The following is a 26,360-nucleotide window of genomic DNA, read 5'->3' on the forward strand; positions in this document are numbered from 1 at the left end:
CATATGATGCCTAAAATTGACTTCAATGAAAATGTTATGCAAGTAAGTGTACTTTAAGTGTTATGATTATTGCTTTAGAATACGCTTCATAGACTTGGAACATAAGATTAAGCAAAAACTGAACAAATTCTTACAGTACCACGAGGGCATTTTCTGTGTTTCAAATAGAGTATACAAAATTAAAATTGAAAACAGAGTTTATCTGAGTTTATCGGTTTATATAGAAAAGTTCATGTCTTTCCTATGAGAACAATGGGGACAAAAAGTTGGAGACATCAGAACAAATGACAAAAAGCAAGTAAGCAAATATACAACAGATGTGTAGTCCAGTCATGGGAAGAGATTTTCATATTAGTTATGAGAAGTGGCATTTAAGGCTGTTTATGTTAATACCTTAAAGATTGACCAGTTTTATGTTATTTCACAGAATTATAATGACACAAGAAAGAATTTCCCTTAGGGTGTGTAAGTATTCAGAAAAGGAATTCTATGTCATGTCTAAGAAGCCTATCATTTTATCACAAGCAGTTGGCAGTGCACACTAGGAAATACATATCTTTGAAATAAAGAACAACAGAATCCCTTGCATACACTAAGAAACACCCTTTGAAACTTATCCAGTAACACTGACAAGAGTAGAATACGAAGAGCTGTCACTAGAAAGGAAACTCTATGAAATATTTGTGTGGACAAGAATGTTTCAATCATTATCATTTACAGTAAACAGGTTCCATAACTGGATGGACAATTTGATCCTACCTTCAACAATTTAAAAAATAGAGGTCATTTGTAGTACTTTCACAACTTAATTTCATTTGAAAGCCCTGGCAGCATTTTTGACATGAGACATAATGAATTATGATTGTTCCATCTGGTGGCAGGGACAAATTTTAACAATACTCTTTTTCTGTGTTTTCTGAACTAAGAAATGATACCATTTTTTATCATATAGATTCTGAAATAGCATGTTCTAGGCACTATTGATTCAGCCAATAAAACTAGAAATATTATATATTAAATAATAGAATATATAGTGTGTAAATTTGGAATGCTGTGGGACATGTACTTACCAGAAATTTTCCTAACAATGATTTTTGCCCCTCTTTGAGACATTCCGCTTCATAAGTTGTACATATCCTCAGTTTATGCTTTGCTTATTGTTTTGCACAATGGATTGCATTTAGTAGGGAATGGATGAATGATTGCTAAGATTCTCATTCTTTATACTTCTCTTGGTACTTCTGCTATAGTGAGAACATTAATTGCCATAGCTACAGAAATTCCAATTTAGAAACTGATATTATTCATCAATAAATCCCACTTGATACCAAAATAATTCAAGTTATTTTTAATTCTTATGTGGTAGTATTATAAAGTAGATGCTATAGTTCTATGTGGAGGTGTTTGTCCTTCATTAGAGAAAGAAATGTAACCTAATTCTTTATTTTAGCTTATTGGTGAGGATTAAGTACTTAGTTTTTCAGAAAAACAACATGAACTGAAGAGATTAAAGGATATAATCAGTTTATATACTTATTAATAAGAATTAGAACTAATGAAGTTACTTAAAATGACATATCATTTCAAATAATGTAGTTTCATATTTGGTAATTATTCATGACTCACCTTCATTTATTTGTCATAAGTAATTTCATATTTTGATCATTTCATATTTTAAATTTTTCTTGACTATGAAAAACGATGTAGATTTGCTTTATTTTGGCCCTAACCTAATAAATGAAATGGTTTGATTTCTGTTAGCTCAAGGCTCTGTTAACAAGTAAAAAAGCTGCTAGGTCATGGTCTGTCAAATCCATTTATATCATCTATCTTAACAATTTATGTGAAAGAGACTATGATTGATTCAGTTTTAGTGATTTAGTCTGATCAAATAATAGTCTGTATTTTGGGTTATTGGTCTTTTAAAAAATTTGTTTGTAGGAATCTATCTATATATTAGGAAATATATTCCTTTGTTATGATGAGTTGTAAATATTTTTACCCAGTTGGCCATTTGCATATATCTATATCTATCTATATCTATATCTATATCTATATCTATATCTATATCTATATCTATCTATATCTATTTTTTTACCATACAGGGACTATTTGTTTGTGTGGTCAAATTTACTAATTTTATTCTTACTTTTTGGGCTTTTTTTATATTTATAAAGTTATTCTTTATTAATTAATTTTAAATTTCTGTATTTTCCATAGGACTTCTCCAGTTTAGTTCTTCACTTTTTAAATTTCAATCCATCTTGTATTTTTATTGGTATAGGAGTGATGAAAGAATCTAACTCTTTGTCTTTCCAAATGTTAAATAATGATCTACTTATTGAAATATGATATATATTATTTTCAGTACTGTTAGTTTTTTAAATACATAAATGTACTGATTTGAAAAGCATTAACATTTTATTTAAAATACTAATTAAGGCAAATAAACTGATTCTCATAGTTCACTTATTGCATGTATATTCAAGTTTAACATTTGAAATAGCAAGGAATTGCCCTAATTTTTATACCTGGCAATTTATCCTAAAGTATACAGCAAATAAATTGCTATTATTGTTAAGAAACTGTTCTCAGAAGATGAGAGTAAAGGGGATCAAATATATGGTGATGGAAGGAGAACTGATTCTGGGTGGTGAACACACAATGGGATTTATAGATGATGTAATACAGAATTGTACACCTGAAATCTATGTAATTTTACTAACAAATGTCACCCCAATAAATTTTAAAAAATGCAATAATTTGCCACTAATTTTGTTAACACAATGGCTATCATTACCATGTAAAATATATATTTATCATCATCACTTTGTCTTTAGTTTCAACTTGTGCTTACTGGTGGCAGAACAAAGGAGATGGCCTTTACAGATTGAATAAGCCTTGTTAATTCTGAAGAACACTTGGAAAAAATGCCAGGGTAGCTGATTAAACATTGAACAGTTAATTCCTAATTGACCAGACCAGTGAGAACTCCCTATGAATTAAGACTTAACTATACAATGCATTTGGTAATTTGTGCACTAACCAATGGATAAGGTAGTTGCATTGTCAATTTATTGGCTTTTCATGGCTATTAAGTGAGAAAATGTATCCTAGCGGTTTTTATAGTGACAAAAAAGATTAATCCTTGAAAATATTAGAAGTCTGAGACTTAGTTAAATACATCTGAAAGATACCTCCATTTTTGTGGAAATTATATTACATGTCAATGGGCAAATCAGTCTATACACAACTATTTCTTTAAACACAACCTTTTAGAAAGGAGTCAAACATTTACCCTACATAATCACATATGCTTGATAGATTGAATAACTTAAGGCTGTGTCAGTGTAACTCCAATTCAGTGCAAGTGGCATTAATGAGATTAGTTGGAATGTGTCACATAGACCCCCCAGGATGTTGTTCCCTTGTAACTTTTCAATCTTCTGGGTTGGCAACATGATGTGTTTTACAAATCACCAGAATGTGTTGCTATCGAAGCCGGGAACAAACCACTTAATTTTCAAGCTACTAATCAAACACTAGAAAGTTGGCAAAAAAAGAATTACAATTAATGTTTTCTTAATATTTCAATGAAATGTTGCATTCAGAAAGTTATTTTCAAGCTTCTGAAAAAAAATAGTGAATCAAGTGAACAAATCAAGATAATTTGAGAGTTAACGTACTAATTTAAAGCTATAACAAGCAAACAAAAGTGAGTAAAAGGAGAATGTGAATAACATACAAAAAGACTTTCCTATTTGCACATAACCAAAAGGTAGAAGCCTTACTATAACATTGCATCATCATTTCTACCAATCCTTCAACAACCTCCATACACTCACAATATTAAATTAGAAAAAGGATAGAGAATTGGGCATTGAACAACACACAAAAAGGCTGCCTGTCAGGAATTCCATTCATCACTTTATTTTACATAAGTTATTTTATTTAATTCTAACAACTCTAAGAAATGTAATTTTTTCCCTTCCACAGATGAGAAAACAAACTTTCTAAAGATAACACTGCAAATAAGTTGGGGACCTGAGCTCTAAACTCAAGTATGTCTGACCCTAAGACTCTATTCTACTGCTAATATATTCTACTTCCACTTCCAAAGAAATACTTAGAACATAAGATTTATTTGAATATGCATCATCTTAGTCCAAGAATGAGGTTTCAAGTCAGTCTGACCGGATTTAAGACATAGGATCTGCCTTTACATTTTTGATACATGAAGATATTAAACATTCCAGGACATACTATATTAGGAAACTAAGAAACGGTTGTGAAACAGGATGTCATTCTATAAAAATGAAATAAAAAAAAAAAATGAACAGCACAGACTGAAGGGAAGTAAGAATAGCAACGTCCCAGAAGGCATATGAGGATTAGAGTAGGTCAGAAGCTAAATGAAGTAGCAGTGCAGTAGCAGTGATGTGGTAAATTTGTTTAAAATTTTTTTGCTAGGATTTGTTTAAAAAGGGATACAATGCCTAAGAGCTGATTGTTGGAGACAATTCTCCACCAATTTTTTGCATTTCTACTTGTCTTGCGAGTGAGCCACTAACTAACTGCTCCATGTGCTGAACTATCTTTTCACCCTTCGGGTGGTTGCCTAGTCCAAACGGGACCTACATGACTCAAACTTAATTCTGGCTCAGCCACCTAAGTGCTCTCGTTGCCTTGACTGACATGGTCCTAGATTGAAAAGATAACGGCCACGTGGTTTAGTATTCTGCTCACTCAGCATTCTTATGGTAGTCACTGGGCTAAAGCTGGGGACAGTATGGGTCTCTATGTTTTATAAAAGAAAAATATCTATGTCCTTGTTGATGAACTTGGATTGATGTCTCAAGTCAAGGGGAAAGGTCAATTCAGAAACGTAAGGAGAAAATCATCTGGCTTCCTAGAATAAACTTGGATAATTTATAGAATTTGTTCAGTTGGTTGGGTCTGGGATCCTGGGAAAATGCTTGAGATCAATACTGTAGGTTGGCCTTGTCTACTTGCTTGGAGTCCTGTTACTAGTAGCCCTCATCACATGCCACATGGGACAAACAGAACAGTTTTGATCCCAGCCTTGGTTGGTTACCATTAATCAGACTGGCTGATGAAATAGCATACTACTCCTAGGAGAATTTGCCAGAAGCCAAGACAGTGATACAGAAATGACTGAATATTGTTGGGTTACAATGGGTCTTTCCAGGGTCTTTCATGTTCTTCCATATCTTGTGAGGGAGGTGCTAATTGCCTTTTTGTTCTGGACCATCTATTTTTAAGGTGTTTATATAGGAAAGCAAAGGGCAGATGTGCTTACTGTTCAGAATATTAAAGGTAATGCCTCCCTTTGGGTCAAAGGGCCAGTTTCTTTGAATATGTGATAAAAGATTTGGGTTTCCTAAGCTTGGAATTCCTTAGTTGTGACACAAACTTACTGCACATGCCGCACCTACCTGGGTTACTCCTGAGGTCTGGTAGCAGGGCGACACATGCAGACACAAAGCTCATGCTGCCATGACTAATACTACCTCTGTCTCTGGCTCAGGCCATAAAACTGTGGCAGGTTACACTGGTGCCTTACGAGGAGGGTAAAATGTCATGCCTTTTACCGTTCATGACACTGATAAGGGAAGCCTTTCTTTACAATGGGAATATATCTGATTTAACTAAAACGTTGTGTATATTTAATCTCTAACCTTTTAAAGTAATGTGATGAAACAGAGAAGGTTTGAAGAAAAAAATATCATTAAAGGATATCTATTAGACCATAGGTGGCTAAACAAATTAAAATTCCTTAGGAAATGTAAAAGAGAAAAATAATAGAATTTTAGACATGGAACGACCTTTAAAACCTTCTGCTTGGACTCCTAAATATTAGTGGGTGACATGCCCAAGGTAAAATAAATAAATAAACAAAAATAAAAATAGTTGCATATTTCAGGGTAGGTTCTGGGTTTCTTGACCTTACAGCCAGTGTTGAACTATTTCTCAAAAAATGACTTAGTAATGGATTAAAATATATAAAACTTCTGGTCAGGTCTGCAGCATATTGAACAGAGAAGTTAGGATTCTTCAATTAAGGAGATAATCCCAATTGCTCACAAATATCATGACTCTCAGACAGATAAAAAAATAATAATCAGGGGTAGTGACATCAGGATTACCACTGCTGAAAATTTTCAATGTGGAAGAAGGTGACAACCTGACCTAAATTAATTAGCTTTGATGAAACGGGGGGGTCTCCTCTTCATTATGATGTTCAACTCAGTGATTTTATGTGATCCTCTAAATATTTTCACTGTAGGATTTGGTAATATTTTACTTTAACAATATGTTCATCAGTGAAAATGTTTCCTCTACCTATGAAAAATAAATATTTATTGAGTGAGTACCTATACTGCACTAACTACTTTAAAAAAATTAAATTAATTTTTATTAAATTTATTGGGTGACACTGGTTAGTAAAATTATATAGGTTTCAAGTGCACATTTCTATAATACATCGTCTGTATGTTGCATTGTGCACCAACTACTTTTAATCTCTGGGGGTGCAGCTGTGCATAAAATAGACAAGATTACTGTCCCTGTGGAGGTTATACCAGAGGTAAAATACAATATACTTCAATTTAGTTTACATTTACTAGTTTACTTAAGAGGAAAGAACTCTACCCATAAAGATACTGCAATTATATGAAAGTTCTCCTGGAACATTTCTTAGCAATGACTTGATAAAAACCTCTAGATTCTTTTCTATTGATATCTTTACCACTGAATATTAATCATCATAACAATAAGAATACTAGTTAGAAGTTAAATAGTATTTACCAGAAGCCAGTCATTTTTCAAAACATTTTACATATACTATTTGTTTCGTGCAAAAGTAATTGTGGTTTTTGCAATATTTTTTAAACCTTTTAAACCGCAATTATTTTTGCACCAACCTAATAATTAACTTAATCATCACCACAACACCATACAATAGGACATATTATTATCCCATTATATAGATGATGAAACTAGGACACAGAATGGTCAAGGAACATGGCAAGGTTCAAATCCAAGCAGTTTGAATCCAGGGTTTGTATAACTCCTAAGCTATACTGCATGAATTTTTGGTTAAAACCAGTGGGGTAGTTAACTGGAACAATATAATTCTAATCCTTTTAGAGAGCAATCATTTAAAAATTCTATTTTATAGATAGATCCCATTTTATATAAGGAGTCTACCAAAAATTTAAAAAAAATGCTTAGAGTGGAATTGAATTAAACTAAATTCTGTGTGGATTTATGACTTAAATATATTTTTATGCATATAATTTTTCAAAAGTCTTATCCATTTTATAATTTTCTAATGGCATTTGAAATACACTTTAATGTATTTTTCTAGATTGCTGAATATCTCAACATGAAATAAAATAGCTCTTTCATAAAAGTCTCAAAATGCCAATGTAGAGCATTTTTAGGAAAGACAATTTTACTGTTATGTTTTTAAATGTATAATTTAGAGTTACGATAAAACCAATCTGAAATATCTTTTGAAACAGAAGCAAACTATAAACAGAAGGGCAGAAGGAGCTATTCTCAAATCATTCATCTAATGAAAGATACATAAATCACCTCCCTGTCAAACGAGCTGATGGTAGGTTTTCCAAAACATAAATCTTCTCTGAGGCTAAACATAAATCTTTCTAGGGCCTTAAGCATCAACTCCACTATATTTCTGCACAGAGTCAATAAAATAGCTTTATAGTATAGAAACGTCTTCCATTTTAATCAACAAATTCATTTATATGTCTTTTGTCCACAAATTTGAAAACAGGACTGATTTTCAAAAGAATTTCAAATGCCTTCCTCCTACTGGCTCACTAGTGCCCTAAAAAATTCCAATATGAACCTGCATCACCAGTTTCAGAAAGTTAACAATGAATTTAATACGAATTATGAAACTTTTTTAGACTAATAGCATCAATTCAAATTCAGACAATTCATAGAAAGACCATATAAATGATTTTAATATGTGAGAAATTTAAAATAATCTTAAATTGAATTACCTGTTAATTATTATGCTATAGTACATATATTTATATATGCATATAAATACATACAGTATGTATATGCTATAGAACATATATTTATTCTGGTTAGAACAGTAGGAGGAATTATGCTTTATGGGCATTTAACAAGAATTTAATATTTCATTCACGTAAAAAGAGATGGTTATAGTTCCTCAGGAATTTTAGTAAAAAAAGAATTATTCAGTTGAATCTGTGATTTATGTATTTAAAGTAACTATTTAAATTACAGCATTAGAATTCTAGTAAAAATGTTTTTTTCTGAAATAACTAGAAGTTTTTTTTGTAGCACCAAATAACTACAGTCGCACAAATACTGTAGGCTATTTATATACTAATTGGAAATGCTCAGTTTAAAAATGGTCAACTTTAACCAACTGTTTGCTTTTTCCTAAACCAAATAGGTTTCCAGAAGGCAACAACAATGAGTGCTCTTTATTTGTGTCCCCAGTACCTAGCATAGTATCTGACACGTAGTTAGCATTCAAACAACTGGGTAGGCAAAAAGGAGGGAGGAGAGGAGGGGAGGGACCATATCATCTACTGAACTGATCATTTTTGTATCCTGTATATGCTAATTTAGAAACAAATGTATTTAAAGCCTTCCCTTATATGAATACTATATGATCTCTTGCACATTAGGGCCATCTGTTAATTTGTGTGTCGTTTGATTTATAAATGACCAGCCGAGATTTTCTCTCAGTTGCTTATGGTATTTAAGGTAGTTTTCATATGGTGAAATCTGTGCTCCCTCTGTGTGCCTAATTTTCACTTAAGCTGGATTTATCTGGGCCCCAAGGAACTGGCATTTAAAGTATCATTTAGTAAGCATGTCTAAGACACTTCTGCTGGTGACTGACTAAACCTTTGGCTTCTGTGTAAACATTTGCTGCCATCTGGATGAGTATTTAATAACTCTCCAAAGAGACAGGGCCAGAGCAACACAGCCATTTTCCTGGGAACTAAAATTAGTGGATATATTATGTGAAGCAGCACTGTTCTACCTTTGCCTGCATGTCTTGTTGGACACGGCACGCAAAGGCCAAAGGAGAAAAGAGGGAAGGAGGCAGAGGCATTAGCCAACTGCCTCATTTCAATAATGCCTTAATTCTGAAGCTTCAGTTAGGGATTTTAGCAAAATTTTACTACAAAAACAGCAGTATATTTATTTGAGAAGCTGGTAACAGTAAGTAATCGTAAGGATATAAAACACACACACAATATTAAGAAATTATATAGAAAGACAGGCTATATTTACATAAAATTAAGATTAACAACAAATGACAAAGAATCAAATAATTTGTACTTACTACATATTTAAATATTTAAATGTATATTTAAATGCAAGAATTTATAACTATATTTAAATGTAAGGAAAAAGCTAATATATAATGCCATAATTCAAAAACTATGAATAAACCATAAACTATTTACCTTTAATAGAGGATTTTTATGTCAAAATCTTCATGATTTCAGAATAATCTTACATGAACTACATTTTAATCAAACAAATTTGGTTGTCATTATAAGTTTTCCTAATCCAGTGTTGGTTTTAATTCGCGTAAATACCGTAGTCACGTGCTGCCTGATGTCTCAGACAGTAATAACCCACACATAACAGTGGTCCCATAAAGTTATAATGGAGCTGAAAAATTCCTACCACCTAGTGATGTCATAGCCATTGCGATGCCTTACTCACGGGTTTGTGGTGACGCTGTGCAAACAATCCTACCACACTGCCTCTTGTATAAAAGTGTAGCACATACAATTACGTACAGTACATAATACTTGATAATGATAACAAATGATTATGTTACTGGCTTATATATTTACTATACTATAGTTTTATGTTTATTTTAGAGTGTACTCTTTCTACTTTTTGTTTTTAAAGTTTGCTGTAAAACAGTATGCCTTGTTTCGCAGGCAGTGGCCTCATACGTTTTGTGCTTACTTTGTCTCCTGATTGCATCATTTTGTCTTGTGCTTGATGTGATCTTGTGTTGTTTTGTACAGTAAAGAGCTGTACAGCGTGTAGCCCAGGAGCAATAGGCTGTGCCACACAGCCTCGGTGCATAGTAGGCTGTGTCATCTAGGTTTGTGTAAGTGCCCTCTGCGATGTTCACACAATTGCCTAAAGACACATTTCTTAGAACATATCCCTGTCAGCAACACATGACTGTAAATATCTATTTTGTAAATTATAAATATTAATAGAAGAGCCATTTTAAATTTATCAGTAACTGACTTCTCCACCCCCCCTCACAACTTTATTGAGATAAAGTTGACATATAATATTGTATAAGTGTAAGGTCTACAACCAGATGATTTTATACATGTGTATATAGTGAAACGATTGCTACAATGAGGTTAGTTAACACCTCCATCACCTCATAAAAATACCTTTGTGTGTGTGTGTGTGTGTGTGTGTGTGTGTGTGTGTGGTGATATCATTTAAGATCTAGTATCTTAGCAGCTTTCAAATATGTAATAGAGTATTGTTAACTATAATCACCATGCTGTACATTAGATCCTGAGCTAATGCATCTTATAACTAGAAGTTTGTACCCTTTGACCACCATCTCCCCATTTCCCTTACCCTCCACCTCTGGTAACCACCATTCTACTATCTGTTTCTATGAATTTAGCTTTTATTGATTCTGCATATAGGTGAGAACATGTAGTATTTGTCTTTCTGATTTATTTCACTTAGCATAATGCATTCAAGGTCCATCCATGCTGTCACAAATGGCAGGATTTCCTTCGTTTTGTGGTTGAGTAGTGTGTGTGTGTGTGTGTGCGCGTGTGCGTGTGTGTGTGTGTGTGTGTGTGTGTGTGTATCTCACATGTTCTTTGTCCATTCATTCATCGATGGACAATTAGGTTGTTTCTATATCCTAGCCATTGTGAATAATGCTGGAATGAACTTGGAAATGCAGATACCTCTTTGAGATACAGAATTTCCTTTGGATGTATACCTAAAAGTGGGATTGTTGGGTCATAAGGTAGCTCTATTTTTAATTTTTTGAGTAACTTCCATACTGTTTTTCATAGTGACTGCACCAATATACATTCCACCAACAGTGCACAAAGTTTCCCTTTCATCCACTTCCTCACAACCATGTTTTGTCTTTTTGATAATAGCCATCCTAACAGGTATGAGGTGATACTTCATTGTGGTTTTTTATTTGCATTTCCCTGATGATCAGTGAAGCTGAGCACCTTTTCATGTACCTCTTGTCCAATTGTATGTCTTTTTTTGGAAAAAATGTCTATGTAATTATTTGTTTATTTATTTATTTTTGTTTGTTTGTTTTGCTATTGAGTTATATGAGTTCCTTATATATCTTGGATATTAGCCCCTTACCAGATACATGGTTTGCAAATATTTTCTCCTATTTCATAGGCTGCCTTTTCATTTGTTGCTCATTTCTTTTATTGTGCAGAAGCTTTTGAATTTGATGGGTTTTTTTTGCTTTTGTTGTTTGTGCTTATGATGCCATAGTCAAAAATTTCATTGCTAAGACCAATGTCAAGTATATTTACCCTATGTTTTCTTCTAGCAGTTTCATAGTTTAAGCTCTTACATTTAAGTCTTTAATCCACATCAAGTTAATTTTTTGAGAGGTGTAAAATAGGGATCCAAATCCTTCTTTAGCATGTGATTATCCAGCTCTCCCAATGCCATTTATTGGAGAGACTGTATTATCTCCATTGAATATTTTTGGCTCCCTTGTCAAATATTATTTGAGTGTATATTTGTATGCATGCATTTATTTCTGGGCTGCTGGTTCTGTTCCAGTGGGGTATGTGTAAATTTTTATGACAGTACCATATTGTTTTGATTACTACAGCTTTGCAACATAGTTTGAAATCAGGAAGTGTGATGTCTCCAGCTTTGTTGTTCTTAGGATTGCTTAGGCTATTCAGTGTCTTATGTTCCATATAAATTTTGGATTGTTTTTCTGCAAAGCCTCTCTCTTGTTGCCCTGCAGTGCATACAGGGGTGGAGATGGGGTGTATACGTAAGACATGGGTAGCTTTGGGGGTGCTTATGGAGGGATCTCCAGGTGAGAGATCCCCAGTGGCTCCTGGGCAGCTTCCTGATGGAATCTGCAAAATGGTTGGTAGGGTAGGATTCATGGTTTTTGCGGTACTCTGGCTGCTATTTTCCCAGCTGCTCCCCACAGCTGTTAACTGAAATTATTGTGGTGATCACTTTGCAATCTATGCATATATAAATTCACTATATTGTACACTTTTAACTTACACATGTTATATGTCAATTATGTCTCAATAAAGCTGGAAAATACAATAAAATAAGAAGAGAATACTTCTTTAAGTAAAATGATGTGCATCTCTCAAAAAAAAAGAAAAGCTTAGACTTTAGAGTCAAACACGTATTTGAATATTAGCTCTGTAATTTATTATCTCTGGAACCTCGAACAAGTTATTTTGATTTTCTGGTCCTCAGTTCCCTCACCTGTTAGGTGATAATAATCATTTTATATCTCAGAAGGTTGTTTAAGGAATGGAATAGATAACATGCAGTAGGCACTCAATAAATGTTTGTCACTTATTATTGTTATTTATTATTACTTAGAATATAACAAGCTGTGTTGTTCTTAAAAATGTTATCAGTTTGATAATAAAAAAGGATAAGGAAAAAATGATCAATTGATTACTCGAGGTGAAGTACGTATTCCCTCACCTGGTTTATTTAAGTAAACTACATATATTTTTGGAATTTGCTGAGGGCCAATTAAAAATGGATTGTAAGCTGCAGTTGGCCTGTGGGCCACAGTTTGGATACCCCTGCTTTAGAACATTAAAATTGCATTTATTGTAAGCTATTTAATAGCTTACTATGTTTATACAATAGTTAATTTAGTACCAAACAGCAAATTTGTTATCCAAGAGGCTGAAAATACATCAAAGTGATTTGATTAATTTTTTTTATTTTATTTTTAACCATCTCTGTTTGTTGAAAACATGCCTAGCAAGAGATACATACATGGAAGTGAGTTTATGGTGTCAAGCACAGATTATTCTTTCTTGTTTTTAAAATTCAACCACATTCTCACCTTTTGATATAAAAGTTTTATTCTTCTTACCACATCTCCAGAAGACATTTTGTTAAAAAAGTATTTAGTGAAGATTTTTGGACACTGTTTTATAAACTACTTTCCATATGTTCCACTTATATATTCACAAACTTATACTTAAGTTTATTCCTTAATCTTTCGTTGTTAGCATAATCTGGAAAGGCTATAAATTAAAGAAAGTAACTGGGAAAATTGGCATGTTTATTAATATTGTATCAAAAAGTGTGATTCAATGGGCCAGCCTGGTGGCTCAGGCGGTTGGGGCTCCATGCTCCTGACTCCGGGGGCTGCCGGTTTGATTCTCACATGGGCCAGTGGGCTCTCAACCACAAGGTTGCCAGTTTGATTCCTCGAGTCCTGCAAGGGATGGTGGGCAGAGCCCTCTGCAACTGAGATTGAGTACGGCACCTTGAGCTGAGCTGCCGCTGAGCTCCCGGATGGCTCAGTTTGTTGGAGTGTGTCCTCTCAACCACAAAGTTGCCGGCAACTAGAAAAAGGCAACTGGACCTGGAACTGAGCTGCGCCCTCCATAATTGGGATTGAAAGGACAAAAACTTGACTTGGAGAAAAGGCCTGGAAGTACACACTGTTCCTTATTAAAGTCCTGTTCCCCTTAAAAAAAAAAGTGAGATTCAATTTTTTCCAACTCAAGTAGGCTGACAGAATATTTAAAGGTTAAAGGATATAACTGACAGATAATGCCATAATTTTTACTCAAATCTTTACAGGATCTAGATTTCCCCTTCCTTCTTGCTTCCTTCCTTCCTTCCTTCCTTCCTTCCTTCCTTCCTTCCTTCCTTCCTTCCTTCCTTCCTTCCTTCCTTCCCTCCATCCTTCCTTCCATTTTTCCTTCCCTCCGCCTTCTTCCTCCTCCTCCATCTTTCTTTAACTTTTCTTCCCCTGAGGCAGTCATACTGGTGTTCTCTCCACATGATCCATGAACATGAATCTATAGAAGGATTCAAATGCTATGAAAGGGATTCAATTGTGGAATTTTAAATGCGATCTCATTACTTCATATAAATAAGAGAGTTTATTAGTACACACTGCATTTGCAAATGACAGCACCGTTTTGGTTGGTTTTCTCAGTAAGAGTTTTCCTGTATATTGGAGAGTGAAGTAAGGTTATACTGGTCATTGCAGTAAGAACATGTCAAGGTGGTGGGAAAAGTAAAGATGAATAAAAGAATAAGAGCTGTTGCAGTTGAATTTAATTAATGAAACCGTTTCTAGGACTCTGGTCTATGTTTCATACCATTTCCTCACCATTGCCTTTCCTTATTCCTTTACACTTGGCCTCTCCCACTCCTTTGTCTGTTTCCTCTACTGAAAATCCAATTATAGACAATCAGTCATAAGAAAAAATATAAGTAAAAACCAAAGCAATATTTATTTAAAATAGATGGTTAATATTAATTTTTTTTAAACAATGATATGGTTCTATATGATTTTTAAAATTAAAAATAATAACCAAAGCATGGTCGTCCACAGGGACATGAAAATAATGGTGATAAACACAATCCTTCACAAAAATGTTCTCCCTCAAAAAGGATTGGCCTGCATCAGTAAACTCAATGTTTCAGTGGGCTCAATAATGATTTCTCTCAATTTCTTATTAAACAAACTACAAATAAAAGTAAAATAAATATAGTATGCATATTTTAGAGGGAAAAGAGTATTCAATATTTTTTTTCCTTATTTATTCGAGAGGCTCAGCTCTGTATGCTTAGAAAGTCTCTGGAATTCTTTGTACTGGACTTACCAATGCTTGTGACCTGGCTCAAGGAAGGATAGTGGATGGCCTTGCTAGTGGGTTGTATATGTGGAGATGGAAGTTCATCCTCTATAACCAAGTAATCAGGAACCAAACCACATGTATCAGTAGAGCATCTGACATTTCCTGGAAGCTTCAGAAAGTAATCAGGTTGGGTATTTTTGATACAAATACTGATGTCATGAGTAATTCTAAATTATTTGCTCAAGCTCTGAAAGGAAGCTGTGGAGAAAAGTATTCAATGTGTTTTCTGGGCATTAGTTCTCAAACTTGGCTACACATTGGAATTGCTTGGGATACCTTTCAAATGACCAGAGATTCTGACTTTATCAGTATATGGTGCAGCCTGGGAAGTGGAGTTTTTAAAGTACCACAGTGATTCTAATGTGTAGTTCAGGTGAGGCACTGATCTCTGGAATGGGGCAGAGTCTGCAGGACAACTGGGGACGGGGTGCCAAACCCTCGTGTCAAAGTGTGGTCTGAGGACTAGCTGCGTCTGTATCCTCTAGTTACAAATGGAGAATCTCGGGCTCTCACCTCAGACTGAGGAAGTAAAATATGCATTTGAACAATGTCCCTCTGCACATTAAATTTTGAGAAGCATTAAGGCTCCTGAGCCCACAGGAGTCCTTGGATGGCTACGTTAAAGCTATAATTAAAGCTAACTTCCTAGCTAATCTCTTCCACTTAACCAAGCAGGCTTCAACCTTAATTTCATTTTCCTAGTATGCCTCCCTAAACGAAAGATATATTTCTTTTATTATCATGCATTGAGTTGGATTTGAGATCAAAGCCAGACTTCTTCAAAAGTCTAAAGGAATTTCACAAGTAGAAAAAGAGCTTGTTCCATTATAGTTCCCATAAACAGTGGCTTTCAACTCCTGCTGCATATTCAGAATTACTGGGAGAGCCTTTTAAATACACTGGTTCCACATCATATCTATTGAGCTTTAATTTGTGGGGGTGGAGGCACACATGGGGATATTTTAAAGCTCCCTGATGGAGTTTAGTGTGCAGCTAGAACCACTATGGGTGCACTCTCAGGTTACTGACTCCTGTATTATATCAGTGCCTCATTTAATTCAGATAGAGTGGGGTCATTAATTTTTTGTCCTTGAAGACTGCTATCAATCACTTCATTAAAATGCATCAATCTGCATTATAAGCTCAGTTAAATATTTAGTGCACGGTAAATTGGTATTCATTTTACTTCTTCCCTGTTTCATAGTTAACAGTTGATTAGCTACATCAATAAAGTAATGGTAAGTATATAAGTAGTCATCCCCAAATAATATTAATATTTTACTTCATGAAATAGAAGACTTTCTTTCACAGTCTTTTTGCCTTGACATCTCTTTATATAAGTATAAAAATTAGCTTGAACTTCCTTAGTGTCTATCATCTGAAGAGTACAAAAAGATAGCTATAGAGTGCTACTTGGAAGAAAGAGCAGAGCTCTCATCAAAAATCCACAAAACAGATATAATCTAATACAACTTTCTGGCTGCCGTGCCAAGACTGCATATCAGGTAAAATGATATACATAGATTGCATTTTGTCTCCAAACACAAGTTGAAAACAACTAGGAAATAAGATAACTAAAGGAAGTGGTTGAGCATATAAACTTAATTGAAGAAAATGAAGCATGTGACCTAAGTAAAATGAGCAATCTGAATCTACACCACTGCCAAACCATTTTGAAAGTAAACTCCACATACTACAAACAAATCGAAGAATATGCAGTTAAAACCTCCTGTCAAATAAAGAGTTTTTGTTTCCATCTTGAAAACACAAGCTTCAAGGATTGAATTCCAATACAGATGGAATTTGGGTATTCCTCAGTCAGTCGTCTGTTTGGGTCCTTAGATTTTTCATTTCTAAAGAAATATTTGTTGTTGAAGTAATTATTGCAAATATTACTTGCGTGAGAGATTGTTAAGGTTTATAATGTGAGAATGACATTTTCAACTACAGTGATAAATACAAATGTTATCAAAGCCACACCACCTTTGAGACTCCTGTACTGCCCCGTTGAGAAGGGCTCCGTCCAGGTGCTGGAAGACTCCTTTAAACCCAACCTACCATAACTGCGATGGCTCTTTGAAAACTTATGATTTAAATTCTTAATTTATGTCATTAGGAAATATCAACATTAAATTCAAGAGACCTCAGGCTGCAGATGATCTTATTTAAAAAACTCTTTTTCATTAGGCTTAGAGTCATTCTTAAATCAAATCTTTAAGTTAAATGAGAATCCTTAATGGCCTATGAAGAAAGGCTATCACTGTAAATTGTATCTAAATATAAAAGCATTACATATTTATGACTAAATGCTTAATAAATGATGAACCATTTAAATGAGAATAATCCCATTATGTGCACATTATAAACTTTTCCCATAAATCCGTTACTGAAATATTGACATTTTATCATTTGCAACTCTTAGAAGCAAATCGCACAGAAGAAAAACAATGGTCTCAGGCAGATTTGGGGGAATGTAACAATCAGCTTAAAGAGGTAGCTGTGTTTACCTACTGGGTGATTATAGTTTCTTTTGTTCTGTTAACAGTTTTAGAATACGTAGACTTGTCTCTGCTTCCATTAACTTTAAAAGTCATGTCAAACATTTAAAAGGCAAAATTATGAACCATATGGAGGGTAGAGAAAATTGCTCAGGATAGGTACCGCTTTCAGACTTTTCTAGTAACTCCCTGTATAACCTCAGGTTAAATACTTCACTATTGTGAGTAGATGCCCCATCTTTAAAATTTGGAAGTTTGGCTAGATCTACTCTAAGGTCACTTTCAATTCTCAAAATACCCTATGGCTTAAATTCTGGTTTAGTCATGATGTAGTGTAAGTAATCAATAGGATAACGTATTTCAATTTTGAATTTTGATTTCAAGAATACTTACAGCTAAGGCTGGTGGTCCCGGAGGTCCTGTATCTCCCTATGATAGATTAAAGAAAAGTTGCAATTACCAATAGTCTCCTTATGAAACATGTTATTTATAAATTTTCTGAACGGACAGAAGCAATGTCTAAATAAATCTTGAAGGAAAGAACAATAGAATTTTATCTTGATAAAAGTCTCTGTACATAACATGTGCTTTTAGCTCTCATGATATAAATATTACCTTGCGCACTCCCATGCTTTTTGCAGAACTTGTTTTGCAAAGCTAAAATAATCTAATTTATATTCTTTTGTCTACTAATCCAAAATTAGAAAGAGTATCTCTTCAAATATGGTTACTTGCCAATGGAGCAGCTGTGAAGTGTCACAGTGACAGATAATTTTTCTGGAAAACTTAGTATGAGGATCAGCAGAAAGAATAAATGGATGTCCCCACTTCTGTGCCTCCCAGCTGCAAGAAGTGGTTGCATTGCCTCCTCTAAAGCTCTGCTGAATCGGCATTGCACTTGCCATCATTGCACTTGCCATCAATTTTGCCTACATTTATGTAGTTTTCAATACTAAAATTGCTTTGCTGACCTATGTGGATACAAATTACCAGGTGGATATATTGACCAAGTATACAAAATGTTTAAAAAATGATTCATCTAAAAGTTCACTGTTTCCCAGTTTATAAATATTTCACCTGTGTGCCTGTGTATCAGTACCCCTATTTAATTCATATGAACTCTTAGCCATTAAGACCAAGCCTCACTGCTACGGTCTTTATTTAGGTGGACACTTCTGGAGATCACAAACTATGTGGCACAAGGCACTGGGATGTAGTATGCTCATGCTGACCGTATCTCTATAACTTTCTCTTTCTCATCTAGTATAGTCACCTCAAAAGTTAAGACTTAGCATTGTGCACTCATTATTTTTGAGACAACTGAATTAAAATAACCAACAATTGTGAAAGAACATTGATGGAGCTTAAATCACTCACTGAGGACCGATTTGCAAGACCAGCTTTAATGCAGAAGTAAATATTGAAGACAGACAAGGGTTTCTAAACGCGCTGAGGATGGAGAACAAAAACAATGCTAAACACCCACACATACAATTCTCATCCAATTGGGATCGTCCAGTAACCTTATGCCAAAGGACTCTTGCTTTTATGATTTCTTAATTCTCTTTTCAAGGTGAATTGCCAATATGCCATTATAAAATGGTATACGAGCAAAGATGGCAGGAAATGGAGCATTCAGACTAAGAATGAATACAAAGTTGGGCTCCTTTCCCCCAAAGGCCACCTGCCTCACCATTACAGTAGCAGCGTAGTGCTACTGGCAAGTTTCCCTGATCCAGGACACGGTTGTTAATTTGGTGATGGAACACCTAATGCCGTTAAGCAAGGGAGAGAACAGGGAAATCTTATAAACCCAAATTCATGGCAACAAGCATTTGTGCATTTGGTCCCTTCAAACTAATTAAATGAACCCAAAAGACTTTTCTTGTTCAGATATTTTGAACATAACAGCCTTTGGTTAATTTTAACAAAATTAACTTTTGGCAGGTAGATAGTCTCCATGAAAAGTCACTGCACAGTGTCCCAGGGTTTTCTCAAGAAAAGATTGGCACATTTCTGGAGGCACATGATACCTTTTCTCCTTTTAGGCCAGGAGGACCACGAGGACCCAAGTCACCTTTCAAACCCTGCACAAAAAAATACAACCAATGTGATTTCTGCACACAGTTCACAGAAAGCTTCGATTTCTAACAAGTCATTTGTCACAAAATAAATCATAATTTACTGAACTCCCAAATCCCATTCTTCAGTGTGTCGTATAGAGAGAAACAGAGACAACTGGCACTAAAATGACAAGCAACATCTGTTCTGTGGTGCGTACAGATACATTCAATCAGTGTGAGTCCTCAATACTGCATATTTGTGCAACTTTGCTTCCTGCTAAAATTACATTAATTCACCATCTGGGAGAACATCATTTAGATTTATAGGAGCTTTGAAGTATCCACTTTGGATTAAATTTGTGGATGTTGTAAATACCTCTGATTTAGCACTGATTTGGCTTTTATAAAGCTTGCCCCCCAAATTCAAGATTTAAATCAAAAACATTTTTATGTCTCTATCGAGAAATCTAATTGTGGGGGGAAATGAAATGAAAGATGTATTCTTTTCCTATCACTCACAAAGCTGGAACTAAAATGTAATCTCTTTTCTGTTTTAAAGTATGTTTTAGTTCTCTAATTCCTATCTCTCTCTCTCTCTCTCTCTCTCTCTCTCTCTCTCTCTCTCTCTCTCTCTCTCTCCCTCTCTCTCTCTCTCTCTCTCTCTCTCTTTAACCTGGACTTATAAAGATATCAAATGAAAGCATATAAGACATAGCATATCAGATAAATATATTCACGAATCTTCTAAACTCCTGGGTGTTTTAGTGGGTATTTAGTTGATCTGACTCAGAAATGACAGATTTCAGAATAGCACAATAGATTTCAGTGGAGGAGATCAGTTTTACAGCTGAATGTATTCATAGTGTAAATAGAAAGTTAGATAGACACATCCTGACTGTGTGGTAAAAAGGAAAAAAAAATATCTTTCCTTGTCCTTAATTTAACACATGGAACAAGAGAAGAACAATAATGGAAAAAATAAGTATTCTGAAGCCTCACAATGCCCAGTAAATCTGGGTGTCTTACTGTTGTTGTTCCTAGCTGAAGGATCCAGCTTTCACTGCTCTGACATTTCATAGTGAATAAACAGTGACAAATGTCATCATCCGTAGCTACTCAATACAGATGCCACTGATGGATTTAAAGGAGCAAAAGAAAACCGGGTACTTAAAATCTTGTTGCAGGGAGTATGTGAAAAGTGTAGTCTTACACTTTGAGAAAAAAATTTAATGGAAGAAAACAGCATCTCATTGCTGAATAAAACCTTTGTAACTGCGTAAGTATTTCTGTGGATGAAAATTATAGCTATATTTCTTCCATCAGTACCTTGGAGTATCTGTAGAAAAAGGATGAGTGAAAAATTAAATCATATTTGAGATGTGATATTCTCTTGTTATCTAAAATATCTATTCTTTCCCTCTCTTTCTCTTCTAAATCAAGCAACACATACTCTATTTATATAGGTCTCTGAAGTAAAACTTGGCACCAACATATTCTGAACACTTGGGAAAAGAAAAATGCCAGTTCTCTGAATAGATTTTATTCTTAATTCACTCATTCATTTATCCATTTATTCAATAAACATTTGTTGTATACCTGTGTGCAGTCACTCTTCTAGGTTTTAGACTTGCACTGGTCAATAAAGTAGCCATGAGCCACATGTAGCTTTTGAGTTCTTGAAATATTACTCATCTGAATTGAGATATGCTGTGACTGTAAAATACTATTGGGTTTTTTAATAATCCAAAAAAAATGTAAAATACTCATTCATAATTTTTCTGTTGATTATATATATTGAAATCATAACCTTTTGCATATGGGATTAAATAAAATATTATTAAAATTAGTTTCACCATTTCTTTTTACTTTTCTAATGTTGCTGCTACTAGAAATGTAATACACTTACATTTCTCTTGAGTTTGTAATATTATCAAATAACATATACGTAAGCATATACATAATATTATATAACATATAAAGGTCTGACAATTAAGTTCGTGAACTTGTTGCAACAATATTGCTAACCTTTTTTGATATCAGAGGGATTATTCATTATGAATTTGCACCAACTGGACAAACAGTTAACCAAGTTTACTATTTAGAAGCGCTGAAAAGGCTGCATGAAAAAGTTAGAGGACCTGAACTTTTCACCAACAATTCATGGCTCTTACATCACGACAATGCACCAGCTCACACTGGTGCTGTCTGTGCTAGCACTGTCTGTGAGGGAGTTTTTAGCTAGTGAACAAATAACTGTATTGGAACACCCTCCCCATTCACTTGATCTGGCCCCAGGAACTTCTTTCTTTGCCCGAAGATAAAGGAAATATTGAAAGGAAGACATTTTGATGACATTCAGGACATAAAGGGTAATAAGACAAAAACCCTTATGGCCATTCTAGAAAAAGAGTTCCCAAATTGCTTTGAAGGGTGGTCTGGGTGCTGGTGTCAGTGCATAGCTTCCCAAGGGGAGTACTTTGAAGGTGACCATAGTGATTTCAGCAATGAGGTATGTAGCACTTTTTCTAGGATGAGTTGGTGAACTTAATTGTCAGACCTCATGTAACAGTGTGTTATGTTACTATCAGATAGTATTATACAAGTATAGGAAAAACAACACAAAGGTGACAAAGACTGTCCTTGACCAAACTTTAGTCAGGTTCCTCTGAGCCCTTATCTTGACTAGGCCTCAACCTTGGTCCTAGTCCTGTCCTATGTGGCCTATCTAGCCCTGTTTTAGCAAGAATCTTGCTAAGTCACTTTAGAGAGTATCCCCTACCTTTGATATCTGATCAAGTTCCTCACCCTCCACCTTTGATATCTTTGGCCTGCCTTTAGCAAGAATCCTGTTAGGTCAGTGTAGTAAAAATCCCCCTACCCTTGATTTTTGCTCTTAGTAATTTTTCATTCACTGAACCATCACTCCATTTGTTCGCTATAAATCCCCACTTGTCCTGGCTGTATTCAGGGTTGAGCCCAATCTCTCTTCTTCCCTATTGCAATACTCTTATGCAATAGTCTTGAATAAAAATTCTTCCTACCATTGTAACAAGTTTCAGAATAATTTTTGCCTTAACAAACCCCAAATTCCTGCCTTTATGGAACTCATGTTATAAGAGAAGGGTGACTAACAATAAAGAGATCAACAGGCTGAATATAATAATAAGTGTGAAGGAAGAAAGAGCTGCTATTTAGTGGGGAGTCAGAAACAGCCTCTGTGGTAACATTTATTGTTTCAAAAGATCCAGCCATGCTATAATTTTGGGGTGTGGAGGATAGAGGGAACATTTAACACTAAAGCCTCCAGGATGAAAGGAGTGTCATGAGCAAGCAGATAAGGATCAAGAGATAAGTCAAGGTTAGCCAGAGGTCATGGCACACAGAGAATTGCAGGCCATGGTAAGAAAAATAGGTTTTGTTTTAAGTACAATGGGAAGCTACTTATTGTTTAAGACTGGAAATGCCATGATGTGACTCTGTTTCAAAACAAAAATCAAGAGGGTAGTATGGCTGAGATAGGATGGTGACAGTGGAGATGGAGAGAAGTGGTCAGATTTGGCACATACTGGAAAGCAGGACTTGCAGACACCCTGGAAGTGGGGACAGAGGCATAGAGGGTGTTTTGGCAGTTGGCTAAAGTAACTGGCTAGGAGGCTCTGCCATTTACTGAGCTGAGAAATTTATAAAAAGAGGTTTATTCCCATCTTGCTAGTATAACACTATACAGAAAAAAGACAAACCTGATGAAAGAAATGGCTGAGAAAGACACCAATTATCTATTTATTCAACAAATAGTATTACACATCTACAAACATGTCAGACTAAACCTATGAACCTATGAATATGCAAACACTTTTTTTTAAATGGAAGAGAACATTAAACACAATATTCAGGAAAATAATTATCTCTGGGGCGGGACATAGGATTACAGAAGTTCTGGGTACATCGGTGTCGTGTTCCAGTTATTATTATGATATATAATCATCATATATGTTACATGTTACAAAAATATTATTTTCAGGCATAAAGCCTAAAAATTTTTTCAGTATTTCTGTCTGACAAACTAACCCTGACTGCAACTTCTGGGTAGGAACTTAATGACCATTGATTCAGCTACCTCTCCCTGGTTCAATCAACTATGGTCCGGAAAGGGGTGGGGGAATCATGTAACCATTACAAGTTGCTGTGAATATGGAGGGCTATTATCGAAGTACATAGCAGATGTGAAAGGAGCAGTTTCCAGAGATGGCTAATTGTATTGGAGGCGCTCAAGAGATGTGGGGTTCAGAAGAGTCAGGGAAGGAGTGACATTTTATGCATAATCTTGAGGAAGTTATTTAAGCTTCCCTATAAAATAGGTATAAATAATCATTATTTTGAAAGGTTGTTCTGTAAATCATATGTTGTAAAAACACTAGCACATGGTAGGTACTTAATAAATGCTGATTTTATTTATCAAGTCTAAGTTGAAGGGATAATTAATAGTTCATTCTGTTCAGTTTTGTACTCAATTTGATGGATATGTAACAACTGTGTTTTACCTCACGTACGATAAAATGCAATTGAGAAGTACTGCATTCGTCAAGCTTCTACTTTTATAGCCATTGGGTGGGCCCATGTAACTCATGTCTCCCCGTGACAGAGTACCATGTTTTTTAAGGCCATAGCATTATAGTAGGCTCCCAGAAACCGATCTGTAAAATGCTTTTCTCAAGTGCAATTTTTTTCCTTGTGTCACACTGGTGCTATCAACGGTTATTGAGTGCTGGAGATGAAAAAACAGCACTCACAATAAAACATAAAGACTCAAGTGGAACAGACTCTGAATTCAATATTGAATAAGATAGGCATCTGTTATCAAGGGTCTCAATAAAACTTGTGTATATAAAGATTTCAAAAGCACAATAGTTGATTCTGTATGTTATACGGAGACAAAACTCATTTAAAGGCAAAAGGAAAGCTAAAGGACAGAATTACAACTAGAATTATAAAAGGAGGTAGACTATGAAATTAATTTTTATCAGAAGGCCTACTGGAAGCATCTTACTGGAAGCACCTACTGGTATGTAGCATCTTTAAAAATCAGAAGATGGTACAAAACAATGTTATTTGTTAATATATTTAACCCACCAATCAGTTCTTTACCTATTCTACTGACTGCATCTTATGCCCTAGCAATGGCACCAGCTGTTGCCAGATGATATCTCAGCTTTGTGATTTTAATATTTTTGTATTCAGTATTACAGATTGCATTGGTATAAGGAGATTCACATGATTGTTTTAGGAACATCAGATGCTATAATTCTGATAAGGGATGTTGGAAAGACAATAATAAACCTTCTGAGGAGGAGACTAAACTCAATGACTGAAATCTACTTTTCCAAGGTTATATAACACCACAAAAACAAACAACTGAAAAGATATTTCTATTAGAGACAAATGTGTTTTATTTAACCCAGTTTCTAAACATAGCAAGTATTTATTTATATAGCTCTTACTGTATGTGAGACACTGTCCTACATACTTTACATATGATAACTCTGTAATCATCAGAAAAAAAGCACCTATGAGTTAAGTGCTATTAATATTAAGATCCCCTTGTGCAAATGAAGAAACTGAGTCACGGAGAGAATAAGTAATGAATCAAATAATATAATAGCTAGACAATGGCAGAGCTGGGATTTGAGCCCATGTCTTCTGGCTTCAAAGGTCACACAAACAACTTTATAAGACTCCCACGCAAGTCCGTCCTCAGATGCCATTGTTGAATGTATCTCATAGTAGGTCACAATCAGAATCATTTAATTATAAACTAGAATGTTTGTAAAGCTGAGGTCTTGTAGTTTGAAGGATAAATTCTAGCAATCCAAATTTTTGACAACTTCAATGTGTGGTTGGCATGCATTATTTAGACTAGATATTTTTTATGTGTCACACTATATGTATTTAGTCCAATATCTTTAGTCTAATATTCCAATAATGCAAAGTTTACACACACACACACACACACACACACACAGAGTCAAGGATACATTTAGAAAGATATCAGAACAATTTCTGTCCTAATGACTAAGATCTGCTACTGGCATTTAGTTGGTGATCCTCAAGGATGTTAAACATTCTGCTCTTGTAAGAGCCCCACATAGGAAAGAAATGTTTTTCCCCAAATGCTAACAGTGCCCCATAGAGAAAGGCACAGCTACTGCATACTCCCCTTTAAATAAGATTTACACTTTCTGAAGTGAACTTGCCCATTTTGTGAGAAAGCTGGCACAGAAGAAATTATTAAAGGATACATTTACATCAAGATACATGTAATATGCAAGAATAAAGATTTTAAACAGGCTTTTGAATTCATTTAGTAGGAATATTAAATTCTTCCAATTTTCTCTGACTTGGAAAGTATATAGAGTGAACTGGCCCGTTGAGTTGATTCACTAAGCATTCCAAAAGTCTATTTCGGAAGTTATAATCCCATCATGGCTTGACTTTAATTCAAATTGAAATAGCTATTATAATACCCTTCATTCCCTAAGAACGTGTTTCAGCGATTATTGAAAGTCCGAGCGAACTGTCATAAATACTGAATGATTTTAGTGTGTAGAGTCAGTTTATTTTTGCATTAAAAAATTGGCAATGACAAATGTGGTATGAGTTAATGGGAAACTAAGAGACTTTTCAATTAAGCATGTAGGATTAAAGACTGATTTTACCATTTTCTAAAAGAAAGCTGCTTAATTTCCCAAGCCGTTATTGCTTGCCTCTGAAATAGGCTAGCTAGCCCATAAGGATTGAATTTCAAATTCCTCATGAGAACAGTTGAT

At 34.7% G+C, this 26,360-nt stretch overlaps 1 protein-coding gene across 2 annotated transcripts in view; it reads right to left on the minus strand.

The window, feature by feature from the left end:
- Positions 1 to 26,360, minus strand: part of COL19A1 (collagen type XIX alpha 1 chain) — a 313,696-nt gene that overhangs the window by 142,731 nt on the left and 144,605 nt on the right. For both annotated transcript variants that reach the window (XM_081044396.1, XM_081044397.1), the window contains exons 13-14: positions 19,507 to 19,560; positions 17,867 to 17,902 (exon numbers count right to left, since the gene is read on the minus strand). In XM_081044396.1, the coding sequence (XP_080900522.1) occupies positions 17,867 to 17,902; positions 19,507 to 19,560 (90 nt within the window). The remainder of the gene's footprint in view (positions 1 to 17,866; positions 17,903 to 19,506; positions 19,561 to 26,360) is intronic.

This window comes from Rhinolophus hipposideros (assembly GCF_964194185.1).
Source record: "Rhinolophus hipposideros genome assembly, chromosome: 3".
NCBI lineage: Eukaryota > Metazoa > Chordata > Mammalia > Chiroptera > Rhinolophidae > Rhinolophus > Rhinolophus hipposideros.